At 47.3% G+C, this 16,971-nt stretch overlaps 1 protein-coding gene across 2 annotated transcripts in view; it reads left to right on the top strand.

Moving 5' to 3' along the window:
- CORO2B (coronin 2B) overlaps window positions 1–16,971 on the top strand; it is a 139,566-nt gene that overhangs the window by 56,893 nt on the left and 65,702 nt on the right. The window contains exons 1-2 of one of the 2 annotated variants that reach the window (XM_060294056.1): window positions 11,491–11,603; window positions 11,789–11,989. In XM_060294056.1, coding sequence (XP_060150039.1) covers window positions 11,559–11,603; window positions 11,789–11,989 — 246 coding nt within the window. In that variant the 5' untranslated portion in view covers window positions 11,491–11,558. Of the gene's footprint in view, window positions 1–11,490; window positions 11,604–11,788; window positions 11,990–16,971 lie in introns of those variants that run through there. The other variant, XM_030875136.3, reaches the window with a different exon arrangement.

The raw sequence follows: 16,971 nt of genomic DNA, 5'->3' as shown, positions 1-16,971 counted from the left end.
TCAAAATAGGTCAGGAGTCTGGCACAGACCAGGCGCAGTGGCTGCAAATAGAAACCATCTGTTGGGCCTGTGCTTTGGGCTCCACCGCCCCCTCCCTCCCTGGGCTGAGGAATACAGAACTCAGAATCCCAGTAGAAGGCGGGTACTTCCCGGGGTGGGGCCTGCCCACCCCAGACAGTCCCCCCAGGTCTACCTGCAGAGGAGAGGTGGCAGCACCATGTCCTGTCCCCTCATCCCCCATCCCTTTATCCCCCGCCCTCCCACAAGGAGGCTTGGTCATCAGGTGACCTTGCTGTGTGACCTTGGACAAGTCACTTCCTCTTTCTGGGCCTAAGTCTGTGAAATGAAAGGCTAGATTTTAGTGGACCCAAGGGTCCTCTGCTGCGCTGGCAGGCTATGGTTCTATGAAAGCCTTTTTGTGTTAGGACCACATGTAAGAGAAGTTGGGCCCATAGGGAGGAACATATTTCCTTCTCCTTGCTTTCTGCCCAGGTGGGATCTTACAAGTTGGGATCTGGTCCTGCAGATCCCTACAAGGGGATGGGCAAGGTTTATGATGTGGGAGGGCCAAGGGAGTTTTTAGAGGCTTTAAGGGGAAGTGACAGGGTCACTCTTCCTTCTTCCTGTCCTCTTATTCCTTTACTCATTCACATATTTAGTAAACATTCATCAATACTATATTAAGCCTAATGATAAGGCCTGGAAAAATGGAGAAGAATGAGACATAGTTGCTGCCCTCGCTAACATCCAGTGCGACTGGGGAGCAAACATGTAAAGTAAGAGACCCTGGTGTCAGGTCGGAGTTCAGATCCCAGTTACTCCACCTAAGTGACTTTGAACAAGCCCAGTTTCATCTGTAAATGGGGATAATAGTTGTATCTTTACCTCAGGGTTATTATAAGGATTACAGGATGTAATGAATGTAAAATATTTGGGTCACAGTAAGCGCTTAATAAATGTAGGCTATTGTTATTAGCGTGATGAGCCAGAAAAAGGGAACACAGGACAGAATCTGGGGACTTAAGAATCTGGGATCTGCCCAGCTCAGGAGCCATCTCAGGGGAGATGGGAAGCTTTCCTGAAGAGCTTGGAGCAGAGGAGGCTGGAAGCCTTCTCACGTGTCCAGTCCTGCTCAGCAGAACAGGAAAGGCTGCAGGGATTCAGGGCAGAAGCCTGCTGCAGGAATAGACTCCATATCTGGCTGGACTTGCGTCGGGTGATGGGCAGAGTGCAGCATCCACGGGTGCCAGATCTGAATCCTCCATCTGTCTGTTGAGAAGATGCCATCCCAGCCGCGCCTGACTTTGATCTACTCCCTGATGGTCTAAGGGAGGCAAGATGGAACATGACAGAGGGGAGGAATCCCCATTTCATGGTTGAGAAGACTGAGGGGCTTGCCCAAGAGGCTCTGTGAGTTGGCGTGGAACCTGAGAATTGCACATCTGCTAAGGATGGAGAGAAAGTCAGTGGGGTGACTCCAGACCCTGACCTTTTGTGGTCCCTGTGCATCCCAGCCAGGAGCTCCCAGGTGTGGACGTTGAGTTGGATTCCTTTCCTCTAGGATGTGACTTTGGGGGGCTAATTGATATTCTACCAGCGCCATGCAATAGAACTGTCTGCAATGATGGAAATGATTTGTAATCTGTGCTGTTCAATATGGTAGTGGGTCAGTGGGTCAGCTTCCTCCGTCTTGCGTCCCTGCTGAGATCAGCTGTGCCACGGGGTACAGGGACTTCAGAGGCAGACCCTCGAGGGACTCCTGGATCCCTGGAGGCCCAAACCCAGCGGATTCTGCAGTCAGAGAGCATTTAAGCGAGAACACTTGTGGTCCAGCTTCTTCATGCTGGGTATTTCTTTTTTCTTTTTTTTGTTTTTTGTGGTACGCGGGCCTCTCACTGTTGTGGCCTCTCCCGTTGCGGAGCACAGGCTCCGGACACACAGGCTCAGCGGCCATGGCTCACGGGCCCAGCCACTCCACGGCATGTGGGATCCTCCCGCACCGGGGCACAAACCCGCATCCCCCACATCGGCAGGCGGACTCCCAACCTCTGTGCCACCAGGGAAGCCCATGCTGGGTATTTCTTGAATGGCTACAAGATCTTCTCAGAAGTCCTGGTAGCCAGTGAGAACCCAGTAAGACCATTACATGGCAGAGCTAGAGGGTGGGCCATCTGGCCCAAATACCTCCTGTGAGAGAAGAAGGAGGGATCTGCCTGAGGGTCCTCAGTGAGTTAGTGGCTGAGCCAGCTGGAACGTGGGTTTCTGGCACCTTTCCTCACACCAGAGGTTCTCAAATTGGGTTCCACGGTGCAGTCCCAGGACCACTGCTTGAAGGTACTCCCAGTTTCCTGCTAGATTTGAATGCAAACATCTCCAACTTTGCCCATTTTACATTTTGGAGTTCTGAGTAATATTTTATTTAGAGAAAGTGTTCTGCTAAAAAGATCCTAGCCTTTCATTTCACAGAGGAGGAAACTGAAGTGAAGAGTCCGTCAGTAATTACTGCCCGACCTGACGCACTTCTCAAGACCCCAGGCTGATCCACTTCTGCTCCCTTCAGTTTGGGAACATGCGCTGTATCCCTCCCATGTGTCCAGCCCTGGGCTCTGGAAAGCAGGTCTGACTCAGAGTTGGAGGAGGACCAGTTGACCAGCGGTCGCTCGTGAACCCAGAATATTGTGGGAGAATTCACTGGAGATATTGATGATAGTATCTGTCGTTCGGCACACTTTTTGTAAAGCCCCTGTCCCCAGTGTTCTCATGTCCCATCCTGATAGGGATTCCAAGGCATAGGTGTGGCTGTTACCCACATTTCACCAAAAAGGACACCAAGCCTAGAGAAAGAAGATGCCTTATCCCAGGTCACACAGGTAGTGAACCAAACAAGACCAAAAATGTCAGCCTTTCTCTGATAGCACGTGGACAGGGAGTGGCTCTCCCACAGATCCTGGCGGGCTGCCCCATGAGAACAAGTGTCCAGTGTCCACCAGGGCAGATCCTGAGGCCTCCTGGGCTCCCCAGCTGACAGCTCTCCCCAAGGATGTAGCCATGAGCTCCGCCCGTCCCCTGAGTCAGAGACGGGAATAAAAACTGCCCTCGTACATTTTTTTGTGTTCCGGTTACAGGACTGAGTTTTAGCCATCGTCATCTAGAAAGTGCACCCGCTGGCCACAGTAAATCATTTTTAGGATTGGAGGACAGGATACAATTTGTCTCCACCTGGAGTGTACACAGAGATTATCTCAGAGGAGAAAAAAGCCTGCTTCCATTTCTTGAGAGGCTATAAGGGCCGTTCAGCTGCAAAATGAACACTTCCTCCTTCCGGGCCCTCCCCCTCTCAGAGGGACACCAGGATGGCCCTGGGCCCAGGGAGAGGCCGCCAGGGAGCAGGCCCAGCAGCCACGCACATCTGGAGGCCAGAGCCTTTCCCTCCCTCTTCCTGACCCTCAGCCCAGCTCAGCCCCCTCCTTCTCCTGCCAGAGCTTGGCCCTCCCCAAGTAAACACTTAATTGAGGTCAGAGTTTCTCCCTTACAGGAGAAGAGGGGAGGGTAGCACTAGTGTGTGATGAGCACGGCCTCCCCACCCCACCTCCGTGCCAGACACCTTGCCAGGCATTTAGCATTTGGTCTCTTCATTGCATCCAGTGAGCTGTATAACGTTATTCGAATTTTACAGGTAAATAAACTGATGCTCAGAGAAGTTGAGTAACTAGTCTGAAGTCACACAGCTAGCAAATAACAGCCAAGATAGAAACCTTTGGATTCTTTCTGACTCCTCCAAACCCTGCTTCCTATACAGTTTCTTTACACTTTTGTGTAGTGCCCTGTACTGTATGGAACAAGTAGGGAGAAGTAAGAGCTTGGGTGGAGAGGCTGGAAGAGGAGAGATGTGTACTATGTTGGAAAGAACAGTAAACTAAGAGTCAGAATTTCCTTTTTTTTTTTTTTAGCTTTTTATCCAAATATCTCATTTAATTCTTATTACAACTTATTGGGCAGTTAACATAATTGTTTCCATCTTATAGCTACAGAAGCAGAGATTTAGATCAGTTTAGAAACTTGACCAGAGGGATTTTGCCATTAAGTGGTAGAACAAGGACCTGAGGCCACCCAAGTCTTTTTTTGTTTGGTTTGGTTTTTCAACATTATTTTATTTTATTTATTTATTTTATCATTTACTTTTTACTTTTTTATTTTTTAATTTTCATTTATTTATTTAATACAGCAGGTTCTTATTAGTTATCTATTTTATAAATATTAGTATATGTATGTCAATCTTAACCTCCCAATTCATCCCCGCCCACCCCACCACTTTCCCCACTTGGTGTCCATACGTTTGTTCTCTACATCTGTGTCTCTATTTCTGCCTTGCAAACCGGTTCATCTGTACCATTCTTCTAGATTCCACATATATGAGTTAATATACGATACTTATTTTTCTCTTTCTGACTTACTTCACTCTGTGTGACAGTCTCTAGGTCCTTCCACGTCTCTACAAATGACCCAGTTTTGTTCCTTTTTATGGCTGAGTAATATTCCATTGTGCATATGTACCATATCTTCTTTATCCATTCATCTGTCGATGGACACTTAAGTTGCTTCCATGACCTGGCTATTGTAAATAGTGCTACAATGAACATTGGGCTGCATGTGTCTTTTCGAATTATGGTTTTCTCTGGATATATGCACAGTAGTGGGATTGCTGGGTCATATGGTAATTCTATTTTTAGTGTTTTAAGGAACCTCCATACTGTTCTCCATAGTGGCTGTGTCAGTTTACATTCCCACCAGCAGTGCAAGAGGGTTCCCTTTTCTCCACACCCTCTCCAGCATTTGTTGTTTGTAGATTTTCTGATGATGCCCATTCTAACTGGTGTGAGTTGATACCTCATTATAGTTTTGATTTGCATTTCTCTAATAATTAGTAATGTTGAGCAGGTGTTCATGTGCTTCTTGGCCATCTGTATATCTTCTTTGGAGAAATGTCTATTTAGGTCTTCTGCCCATTTTTGGATTGGGTTGTTTGTTTTTTTGATATTGAGCTGCATGAGCTGTTGGTGCATTTTGGAGATTAATCCTTTGTTAGCTTCTTCATTTGCAAATATTTTCTCCCATTCTGAGGGTTGTCTTTTCATCTTGTTTATGGTTTCCTTTGCTGTGCAAAAGCTTTTAAGTTTCATTAGGTCCCATTTGTTTATTTTTGTTTTTATTTCCATTTCTTTAGGAGGTGGGTCAAAAAAGATCTTGCTGTGATTTATGTCAAAGAGTGTTCTTCCTGTGTTTTCCTCTCTGAGTTTTATAGTGTCTGGTCTTACATTTAGGTCTTTAATTTTGAGTTTGTTTTTGTGTATGGTGTTAGGGAGTATTGTAATCTCATTCTTTTACATGTAGCTGTCCAGTTTTCCCAGCACCACTTATTGGAGAGACTCTTTTCTCCATTCTATATCCTTGCCTCCTTTGTCATAGATTAGTTGACCATAGGTGCGTGGGTTTATCTCTGGACTTTCTATTCCTGTTCCATTGATCTATATTTGTTTTTGTGCCAGTACCATATTGTCTTGATTACTGTAGCTTTGTAGTATAGTCTGAAGCCAGGGAGTCTGATTCCTCCAGCTCCGTTTTTTTCCCTCAAGATTGCTTTGGCTATTCAGGGTCTTTTGTGTCTCCATACAAATTTTAAGATTTTTTTGTTCTAGTTCTGTAAAAACTGCCATTGGTAGTTTGATAGGGATTGCATTGAATCTGTAGATTGCTTTCACCCAAGTCTTTTGAAGAGTCAGGACGTCTTGACTGAGGTCTTGTCTCTGCCACTTTCACCGCTTGTGACTTTGGGCCAGTCTCTCAACCTCTCCGAGCCTCAAATTAGTCACACATGTACCGAATATTTTCAGTGGGACTGTAGTATCTGTCCAGCTCTGCGCACTGGACAGCTGCGGCTGGGGGCAAATGAGGTGATGTTGAGGTCGCGGCTGGGGAGCGTCATGGAATTGGTCGCCTTGCTGATACTGCGCTGTCAGTGGTAAGGGACTCATTAAGCCCCAGCCTGAAGGGTGTACTGAGTTCAAGAGGCCTTGGCATCCCGGTGACAAGGAGGCCAGAGGAGATGAGGCTGAGTGACCGGAAGGACAAACACTACAAGGAAGGGCTTGGGCCCAGAAGCCCTAATGGGGTGAGAGTAATGACCAGGCCCTCATCCCGAGGCCAGGAGTGGGATATCCGCTCAAAACTCAAAACTTCAGTAAACTGAAGTCACAGCCCTGGGGTGAGGTTCACCCTGTCGCCTCCAAGGAACTGGGAAGTTGTGCCTGAACTTGGCCCTTGCCCTCCCAGCATACCAAGGGAGTATTCAACCAGGGTCACTGGGAGGCTCCTATAGACAGGAATCCAGCGCCAGGCCTGGGGTGGAGGGCGGCTGTGCAGGGGCCAGTAGGAGTTGGATGATCGCCTAACTTACAATCTAGTAACGGGAGAGAGAAAACATACGTACCTTGAAATAAGTGACCGTGCAGTAATCTGCAATGTGGGAAGGCCTAGGGGGAGATGACAATTGCCATGAGAGCCGTTGTCCTTCCTTGTCACAGCAACGCAGCCGGGGAGGCGTTACGATCCCTGTTTTACAGAGAAGAAATGTCACTGGCCAGGGTGTCCTGTTTGTTGCTCTCTGACCCCAGCACGCCTCTCTTTGCAACACAATGTTTTTAATAAAGTAGAGGAACTGTATTATTTGGGGGCTGGAAGCCCATCTAGTCCCATCTGTTGTTCCACACTGCCCTTAACCCAGAGATCATCCACCTCAATCTTGAACCCTTCCAGGGATGGGAAGCTCATTATCTATCATGATAACTTCCCTTTCCAACTCAGGCAGCTCTAACCATTAAGAAAGTCCTTCCTTTTAGGGAACTCAAATGTGTCTCAGTCTTGTGCTGATTGCTCCTGTAAGGTTCATAGAGAGTGTCCTACCCTCACTAGAACTAGCAGGGAGGAATCCACCAGGATCTGGGCTGAACTTGAGGGCAAGGGGCAAAGGGCCAGATTTTCAGGTGACCTCTTGGCTGCCACACTGATTTCCCTGTGAGGTCTGGGTGGCTCTTTCAGTCCCAGCCTCAGCGTGGCCTCCTCTCTCTGCAGAATAGGGAGGAGGCTTTTCTGTTCCCTGCCTGCACACCAGTGCATCTGACCTCAGAATGAAGTCAGCCCCTTGGTAAGCACAGGAGGAAAGGTCAGAACTCTGGGGCCTCCAGATGCTCCACTTTGGCCCACAGTGTGTGCCAGTGCCTGATCTGACCTCCCAGGTCCTCTAGCTGTCTGTCCACCACCCTCCAGAGCAAACACTCGGCACTGGCCAGCTGGCCCCCTCACTGCCGCCAGCCAGGCCAGGTACATGTTCACAAGTTCCCTCTGTCCCTTCTTCCCTATCCTCACCCCGCCCAAGCCAGGGATTAACAACAGGGGCATCTTTAATGTGAATTGAATCAAGGCTTTACATCTGACTCCTAAAGTTTATAGAGAATCCAGGAATAACTTTGAAGAGACCACAAAGCAACATGAGACAAATCGCTAGAACATTTTCTTTTTTTACTTTATTTTTGGCTGCGTTGGGTCTTCGTTGCTGCACGCGGCCTTTCTCTAGTTGCAGTGAGCGGGGGCTACTCTTTGTTGCGGTGCACGAGCTTCTCGTTGCGGTGGGTTCTCTTGTTGCGGAGCACGGGCTCTAGGCGCGCGGGCTCAGTAGTTGTGGCACACAGGCTCAGTAGTTGTGGCTCGCGGGCTCTAGAAAACAGGCTCAGTAGTTGTGGCACACGGACTTAGCTGCTCCGCGGCATGTGGGATCTTCCCAGACCAGGGCTCGAACCCGTGTCCCCTGCATTGGCAGGCAGATTCTTAACCACTGCACCACCAGGGAAGCCCCTAGAACATTTTCTAAGACAACTGATTTGATGTCTTTAAGAAGTCAGTGTCACTAAAAAAAAAAAAAGTGATGGGAGTGTTCTAGATTTAAAGGAGTCAAAAGAGAGATCACAACCAAATGAAATACATGGGAGCAACACAGCTCCCAATCCTGGTTCAAAATATGGAATAGCTGTAAAAGGCATTTTGAAGAATTTTGAATATTGGCTGGGTATTAGACGGTATTGAAGAATTGTTGTTAATTTTCTTAGAGGTGGTAATAGTGATGTGCTCACGTAGGAAATCGTCCTCCTTTGTAGGAAATGCGTGCTGACATAATAAAGGGGCAGGAGTCATCACGTTGGCAACTTCCTTTCAAACAATTCCACAAAACTAAAAAAACCGAAAGAAGTAGGTACATAAAGGAACGTGTCAACATGTTAATGATGATGAACCCAGGTGGTGGGTGATGATTGTACCACGCTCTCAACTATTTTTGCATTGTGAAGTATTTTATAATAAGTTGGAGAGAACATAATGTGGTCTGCAGAGTCAGAACAGGTTCCAGTGAATCCTGTGCCTGCTCACTGTCTGAACTTGGGCTGGGTCTGTTTCCCACCCTGTGCAACAAGGACAGTCATCGTTCCCACCTCGCAGGGGATTGTGCACAGTGCCCGGTGCTCTGTCAGTGTCCCGTGCTGGCAGATGGCCCCTCCTCCATGAAGCCCACCCTGACCCCCCCTTCCCTGACCTCTCACTACCATAAACTTGTCAAGCATCCATTTCATCTCCTCCGTTGGCTTGTAAGATATTTGAAAGTGGAGTCCGTGTCTGATGCTTTCCAGACACCTCTCAGTAGACTGGGCCCACGGGAGCAGCAGTGATATATTTTTGTTTGTTTGTTTGTTTGTTTGTTTTTGCGGTACACGGGCCTCTCACTGTTGTGGCCTCTCCCGTTGCGGAGCACAGGCTCCGGATGCGCAGGCTCAGCGGCCATGGCTCACGGGCCCAGCCGCTCCGCGGCATGTGGGATCCTCCCGGACCGGGCACGAACCCGTGTCCTCCGCATCGGCAGGCGGAGTCTCAACCACTGCGCCACCAGGGAAGCCCAGCAGTGATATCTTATCTTGAATGAGACCTTGTACCTACATATCTCATTTTGACTCTTAAAGTAACCAGATAAAGTCAGGAATTACGGGTCTCATTTTAGAATATCTCAGGGAGGCAAAGTGTCTTCCCAAGGCTAGTAGGAGTTAGAATGGGGAGTGAAAACCCAGGACTGCAGACTCCCGGTCCAGCGCTCTGCCAGGCATGCTCACTGTGGCTTCAAGAGGGGTGAAGGTGCAGGCCCAGTGATAAGGGCCCCCTGGCCTCCTTCCCCCAGCCCTTCCAAAGGTCCAGCGGAGAGGTCAGCCTCAGCCTACCAGCCAATGGGGAGAGGCCAGCGCCGGGCTTGCTGAGAGACGCTCTCTGTTTTTCCTAGGATGCAGGCTGGGGCTGATCCCCACAGAGTTCTCTCTGCTGGACCTTTGAGAGGGCAGTCAGATTCAAGTCAGGCCCTGAAGGCTAAGGTTGGGCTGGACAGAGAAGAGAGCGAAGGCATTCCAGGCCAGAACTACACCAACAAGGAAAAAGAGGTTGGAATGAGCAGGCTCACCACCTCCTTTGTCTTCAGAGGGAACTGTGGAATCTAGAATGTTCTACCTGAAAGAGACAGAGTGATCTCCAATACTCCCATATCAGACAGAACTTCTGCCGGGACCATGTACCACCGAGACTATATTTTTCATACTGTATTTTTCTTTGAATTAATTCATTATTTTTAAACTTAGCTTTCTTAGCACTAATACCTGTGAAATCATGGACTTGGCATGTAAGTTATATTTTTTCTAATGCAAATTAAAAATGTAACTACTAAAATTTAAAACTTCATCTCTGTACCATGTAAAGGAACCATGGGTGACCGCCTGGGACCACACTCGGGGCATCACTGATATAATCCTGATGAGGAATCTGTGAGAAGAGGATAGTCTCAGGTCACACAGCCAGAAATGACCAACCAGGCTCCCATCCAGTGCACTTGCCTCTCCAGTGGGACTTTGTTCTGAACAGTCTTGGGCAGAACTCGGCAGAGAGGGGAGAAGGCAGGAGGAAAAGGGGTACAGAGTGGGCAGAGGCTGGGAGGTGGGGAGGAGTGGAGAGTAGGGCGGCTGGCCCTGCGGTGTGGAGAGTGGCCTGGGGGATTGGAGAAGGTGGGTGGAGGCCCAGAGAGCTGGCCGGAAGAGGGCTTGCCTGAAGAATCCCTGGGATTCTCCTCATTGGATCTGAACTTCTTCCTTCAATACAGAGGCCTTTGTGGCTGAGCTCCTGGCTTTATTTAAATCAGATGCAACGTTTTGTTTTCAGTCAAATTCCCAGGGTTGGTTTCCTGATTCTGTGGTGGTATTTCCTTTTGTCTTCCGCCCCTTGGAAATTTCATCTGAAGAAATTTCTGTCCTGAGATGGGGTGGGAGACTCAAGGCATATCAGGAGATTTGGCAGGAAGGGGAGAGGATGGATAATGGCGAAGTCGGGCCAGAAGGATGTTCATTTAATAAAGCGCTTATTGAGCGCCTACTGAATGCCAGGCCCCGGCTGGGAACTTGCCATGGCTCATTGAGCTTGGATGCGTGTCTGCCAGGAGAGCACCGACTTGAGCTCCCTCTGCCGTGACGCCCATTCATAGGGCTTCCCCATAGGAGGCGCCATCCTACCACAAAGCTGAACTCCACGGTGGGCTGCCCATTCTGTCCTCCACACACCCCCACATGCACATCTGTGTATCTGTGTTCTCCACTGTGCACAGCATGGGACACTCATGCAGTAGGTTGGACCCTGTGTCATGGTTGGTGGGTGGTGAGGGGTAGAGAGGGGTACCATTCCATCCTCTAGAACAGGGGCTCTCAAACCTCGGCGTATTTCTGTCTCACTCTGGGGCAGGGAAGCTGGATTAAAATGCCTCTTTCTGGGCCCCATTCCCAAAATATTGGATTTAGTAGGTCTGGATTGGGACCCAGGAATCAACATTTCTAACAAATGATGTAGGAGGTTGAGAAACCTCCCCCATCCCGGATGATTTTGATACAGGTGATCTGTGGGCCACACACTGAGAAACCTTGCTCCAAAGGGTAATCTGGCATAAGAAAGAGTCTCAGATTTCCAATCAGGAGACCTGTGTTCATGACCCTTCTCATTAGCTGTGTGGCCTTGGACAAATTACTTTACCTCTCTGGGCCTGGTGGTGATGATGATGATGCTTATAATGATGATGGTGATGATGTATAGGACCAAGAGATTTCTGAGGGTGCACTTGTGGGTTAGAAGCCCTAGAGAGAATCAGAGGAGCGTATGATAATGGGTGGTCATTTGCCTTGCTGCACGTGAAGGGGCCGTCTTCCTCCCCCGCCCCTCATCATTAGAATTGTTCTCTCTCTTTGTGAACACCCAGCCTCCTCTGTCTGCACGTCCCATACTAAATTAAGCACAGTTTCTGACACGCAAGAGGCAGCCCAGACATGTTATTGGATGGATGGTCTGCTCTATCACGTGGCACGTCCCTTGAGAGTGAAAGGATCCTCCATCCTTTCTGGAAGGTGGTGTGGACGTGTATACGGAAAGCAGGAAGTGTGTGGATGCCCTCATGCCAGTCTTTGCTCTTGTGGGACTTTATTGAAAGAGTAAGTCCTCCAGCACAGGGCCAGGCACCCGATTCTTGGAGGCTCCTTCCCCTCTCCCCGCATCCTGAGGGCAGGTACTGGGCCTTCCTCACCTCCTGCATCCCTGAGACCTCCCGCATGTGCCCAGCTCAGCCCTTCGGGATGCAGTCCCCGGCCTGACCCTTGTCTCTTCTGGCCCCTCACAGATGTCCTGGCGTCCGCAATACCGCAGCTCCAAGTTCCGGAACGTCTACGGGAAGGTGGCCAACCGGGAGCACTGCTTCGACGGGATCCCCATCACCAAGAATGTGCATGATAACCATTTTTGCGCCGTCAACGCCCGCTTCCTGGCCATTGTCACTGAGAGCGCGGGAGGCGGCTCCTTCCTCGTCATCCCCCTGGAACAGGTAGGCACCCGTACCTCCGTAGGCCTGATTGCAGCCCCAGGGTGGAGAGGAGCCCTGCTTGGTCACTGTTGGGCCTGTTGCCCCTGTTTCTCTCTGACCCTCATCTTTTACTTTCTCATCGTGTGTCCAGTGGCTGTGCCTTCCCCAAGGCTTTCCCCAAGGGTCACCAGAGCAAGTGTAGGTGGGGGACCTGAGGAATATCCAAGGAGAGAACAAGTACATCCAGGAGACCTGAGATCTGTTCCCAGAACTTCCCCAACTTGGACAAGTCACTTGCTTTGGGGTACATGGGGTTCCCATTAACCCCAAGGGATTGGATCACCTGATCTCCAAGGCCAGACCCAGCTCTACAATTCTGCGTCCTGGGTGTCCTTTGGTTTGGAGCTGGAGGGGATAAAGACCCAGCATAGTCACATTGGGTGTCTGCAAAAATGACACAGTCATTAAAAATAACATTTCAAACTCTTCATTGAGGGACTAGAAATAATTTACTTTCTCCCTCATCCCCCACCTCCTCTCTAAAAGCTTCTTCCCTTCTGTGGCTGCCTTCGAGAATATAGCAAATTAAATGTGCGGAGCCTAGATCATGAAATTTTGAAGCTTTGCCATTCAGGCAGAGTCCCCGGAGGCCCGTGGGAGGTCACGTGCCTCCAGGAAAGTGCTCGCTGTCAGTCCCGCTTGTTTATGGCTGAGCTCTCCCTCCCCGGCCTGACTCATCACTCCCACCCTCCACCAAACTCGGGGAGAGGAGGAGGTACATGCCCAAGGAAGCCTCGAAACCCTCCGTCAGCTGGTGGTGGAGGATGGATTTTTCCAGTCTCACCTGCCCACAGTGGGGGAGCACAGTTTTGGGAAAGCCTTAGGCCAGACCCTCCCTTCCACTAAAGGGGGCAGCTGCGGTGACAGGGACTCAGAGCCTGATACATAGAGAGGTCGGAGGAGCTGTGGACTTGGGAGCAGGAAGTCTGGGTTCTATTTGGGCTCTGCCACTCACCGGGAGCGTGACCTTGGGCGTGTCACTTAACCCCTCTGCACCTTATTTTCTGTAATGGTAAAGTGGGCATCTTAAATCCCCTTCCACCTACATAGCGATGTTGGCATCAAGGAGGGTAATGGACAGAAAGCTCTCCGAGAACCAAACTGCATGGTAAAGATGTTTTGGTGCTTTCTTGGAGTGTCATCAGCTCTGCTTGTCAACTTTGCAGATGCCCACAACAGCTCTATCTCATTGGGAAGGATTCTGAAATGTAGCTTGCCTCCCCTCCTGAACCAGGTGGGCTCAGATATCTGTCCACGTGGGAACCAGCTTAGCTCCAGCTGCAGCAGGCAGGCCTACAGGTCCCCAGCAATGCATGGGCTGGTTCTTACTGGGGCTCAAGCCCATTGCCGGCACCCTGCCATACTCCACTACATGGATTACAAAGGTCAACAGTCAATGCCTCATACCATAACAAAAATTAATTCCAGATGGGTTGAAGATCTAAATATTAAGAAATAAAAAGAAAAGCTGCAAGTGTATTAGAGGGAAATGGAGAGTATTTTTAAAATCATGCAACAAGAAAAGGCTTCCTAAGCCAGATGAGAATCCATAAAACCATAAAGGAAATGATTAATAGATTAGAATAAATTTAGAATAAAAGTTTTAAAGTCAGTTTTTGTACTCTAGTGAGACATGTAAGCAAAATTGAAAGGCAAGCCACGTAATTGAGGCAAGCCAATATTTGCAATATATGACAGACAAAAGATGCTTGTCCAGAATATATAAAGAGTTAAGAAAAATCAATAAGAAAAAGGACCCAATAGAAAATGGGCAAGGGATATGAATAAGCAATTCATAGAAGATAAAATGTAACTTTTAGCCTACTAAGTAGAAAAAGGTTTAAAAGAATCATAATCTTTGGTTTTGCCAAAGATGTCAGAGGGCAGGCACTCACATACACTCTCAGGACATTTGGTATATTCACATCTTACTCTTGGTGAGGTGTAAATGAAGGTAACTTGTCAATCTCTATTAACATTTAAAGATGCGTGTCCATTGACCCAGCAATTCCACTTCTAGGAATCTGTTCTACAGAAATACTCTCAAGTATATATTTTTGAAAGTCTGCAGCATTTTTGTACTCAACTTTTTTACAAACATCATTTTTTATTGTTTCCTACCTACAGAAATAAAATTTCTCTGTCAAATTGCTTAAAGTTTCTAAATTCCTCTCAGTTTCTGTAATGGTACCAAAGAGTTTCATACCATCCATAGCACTGCTCTAGAATATGATCAGCTTTTTTTTTTTTTTTTCCTGCGGTACGCGGGCCTCTCACTGTTGTGGCCTCTCCTGTTGCGGAGCACAGGCTCCGGACGCGCAGGCCCAGCGGCCATGGCTCACGGGCCCAGCCGCTCTGCGGCATGTGGGATCTTCCCGGACTGGGGCACGAACCTGTGTCCCCTGCATCGGCAGGCGGACTCTCGACCACTGCGCCACCAGGGAAGCCCTGATCAGCTTTTGTAACCACTTCATAGACAGCAGAAAAAAAAGGACTCTTTACAGAGCGTAAGTCTTGCTCTCTATGCAAACATGTGTATCTGTACACATATATATATATTCAACGTGCACATAGCCTTTCAACTTTATTTGTTCACATCCTGTGATACATTTTGTTTAATTTGATTAATAATGGACTAATAGTGCTGGCTCACCCTTTCAGTGGTTTCTGTTGTTTTCTCTCATTCCAGGAAGTTTTCACTTTACGTAGGTACTCGATGATTTGTGCGGCGCTTTTATAGTAGTGAAAACTGGAAGCAACCCATTTCAATAAGGAAATGGGTGAACAAATTAGGGGCCATCCACAGAAAGGGGTGCTATTCAGTCAGCAAAGGTGATGGTGTAGAGTAGTTGTTCTCAAGTGTTCAGCCTCAGAATCACTTTACGCTCTTAAACATTTTTGAGAACCCCAAAGAGCTTTTGCTTATATGGCTATATCTATTAATATTTAGCATATTCAAAATAAAAATGAAGGAATTTCAGGGAATTCCCTGGCAGTCCAGTGGTTAGGATTCTGCACTTTCACTTCAGAGGGCCCGTATTCAATCCCTTGTTGGGGAAATAAGATCCCACAAGCCGCAAAAAAAAAAAAAAAAAAGGAATTTCAAAAATATGCATTTGTTAATTCACCTAATAATAAACCCATTTTACGTACTCCCAAAAACATATTTTTATGAAAAATAATTATATTTTCCAAAAAAAATTAATGAGAAGAATGACATTTGCAAATCTCTTTAAATTAGTCTGGCTTAATAAAAGATGGCTGGATTTGCATATCTGCTTCTACATTCAGCGTGTTGCAATATCACACATCATACAGCCTCTGTACAGTCCTGAGAGAATGAGTGAAAAGGCAAATAATGTCTTGTATTATTATGAAAATAGTTTTAACCCGACGGACTCCCTGAAAAAGCCTTGGGGATCTCCAAGGGTTCCCAGACAATACTTTTAGGACCACTGATGCAGGGGAATATTGAATGAGAGAAAAATTTATCACCCACTGTTAACTGAGGGAAAAAAAAGGTAAAATCCGATTAATCCCGTTGAAAAATATCTATCTAGCCATCCACCTATTTGGAAAAGACACCTAATGTTGGGTTTTTTTTTTTTTTGGCTGCCTTGGGTCTTGGTTGCTGTGCGCAGTCTTTCTCTAGTTGTGGCGAGCGGGGGCTACTCTTTGTTGCGGTGTGCGAGCTTCTCATTGCAGTTGCTTGCTGCAGAGCATGGGCTCTAGGTGCGTGGGCTTCAGTAGTTGCAGCACACGGGCTCAGTAGTTGTGGCACACGGGACCAGTTACTCCGCACCATATGGGATCTTTCCAGACCAGGTATCGAACCTGTGACCCCTGCATTGGCAGGCGGATTCTTTTTTTTTTTTTAATGCTTATTTTATTTACTTATTTATTTAAAAAAACATCCTTATTGGAGTATAATTGCTTTACAATGGTGTGTTAATTTCTGCTTTATAAAAAAGTGAATGAGTTATACATATACATATGTCCGCATATCTCTTCCCTCTTGCATCTCCCTTCCTATCCCACTGCTCTAGGTGGTCACAAAACACAGAGCTGATCTCCCTGTGCTAGGCGGCTGCTTCCCACTAGCTATCTATTTTACGTTTGATAGTGTATATATGTCCATGCCACTCTCTCACTTTGTCCCAGCTTACCTTTCCCCCTCCCCGTATCCTTAACTCCATTCTCTAGTAGGTCTGTGTCTTTATTCTCGTCTTGCCCCTAGGTTCTTCATGACCTTTTTTTTTTTTTTAGATTCCATATATATGTGTTAGCATACAGTATTTGTTTTTTTCTTTCTGATTTACTTCACTCTGTAGGACAGACTCTAGATCCATCCACCTCACTACAAATAACTCAATTTCGTTTCCTTTTATGACTGAGTAACATTCCATTGTATATATGTGCCACATCTTCTTTATCCATTCATCTGTCGATGAACACTCAGATTGCTTCCATGTCCTGGCTATTGTATATAGAGCTGCAATGAACATTTTGGTACATGACTCTCTTTGAATTATGTTTTTCTCAGGGTGTATGCCCAGTAGTGGGATTGCTAGGTCATATGGTAGTTCTATTTGTAGTTTTTTAAGGAACCTCCATACTGTTCTCCATAGTGGCTGTATCAGTTTACTTTCCCACCAACAGTGCAGGAAGTTTGCCTTTTCTCCACACCCTCTCCAGCATTTATTGTTTCTAGATTTCTTGATGATGGCCATTCTGACTGGTGTGAGATGATAGCTCATTGTAGTTTTGATTTGCATTTCTTTAATGATTAATGATGTTGAGCATTCTTTCATGTGTTTGTTGGCAATCTGTATATCTTCTTTGGAGAAATGTCTATTTAGGTCTTCTGCCCATTTTTGGATTGGGTTGTTTGTTTTTTTGATATTGAGCTGCATGAGCTGCTTGTAAATTTTGGAGATTAATCC

The sequence above is a fragment of the Globicephala melas genome, chromosome 2 (genome assembly GCF_963455315.2).
Source record: "Globicephala melas chromosome 2, mGloMel1.2, whole genome shotgun sequence".
Classification (NCBI taxonomy): domain Eukaryota; kingdom Metazoa; phylum Chordata; class Mammalia; order Artiodactyla; family Delphinidae; genus Globicephala; species Globicephala melas.
Note: the sequence above shows the minus strand (reverse complement) of the source record. Positions and strands in the feature narration are given on the sequence as shown.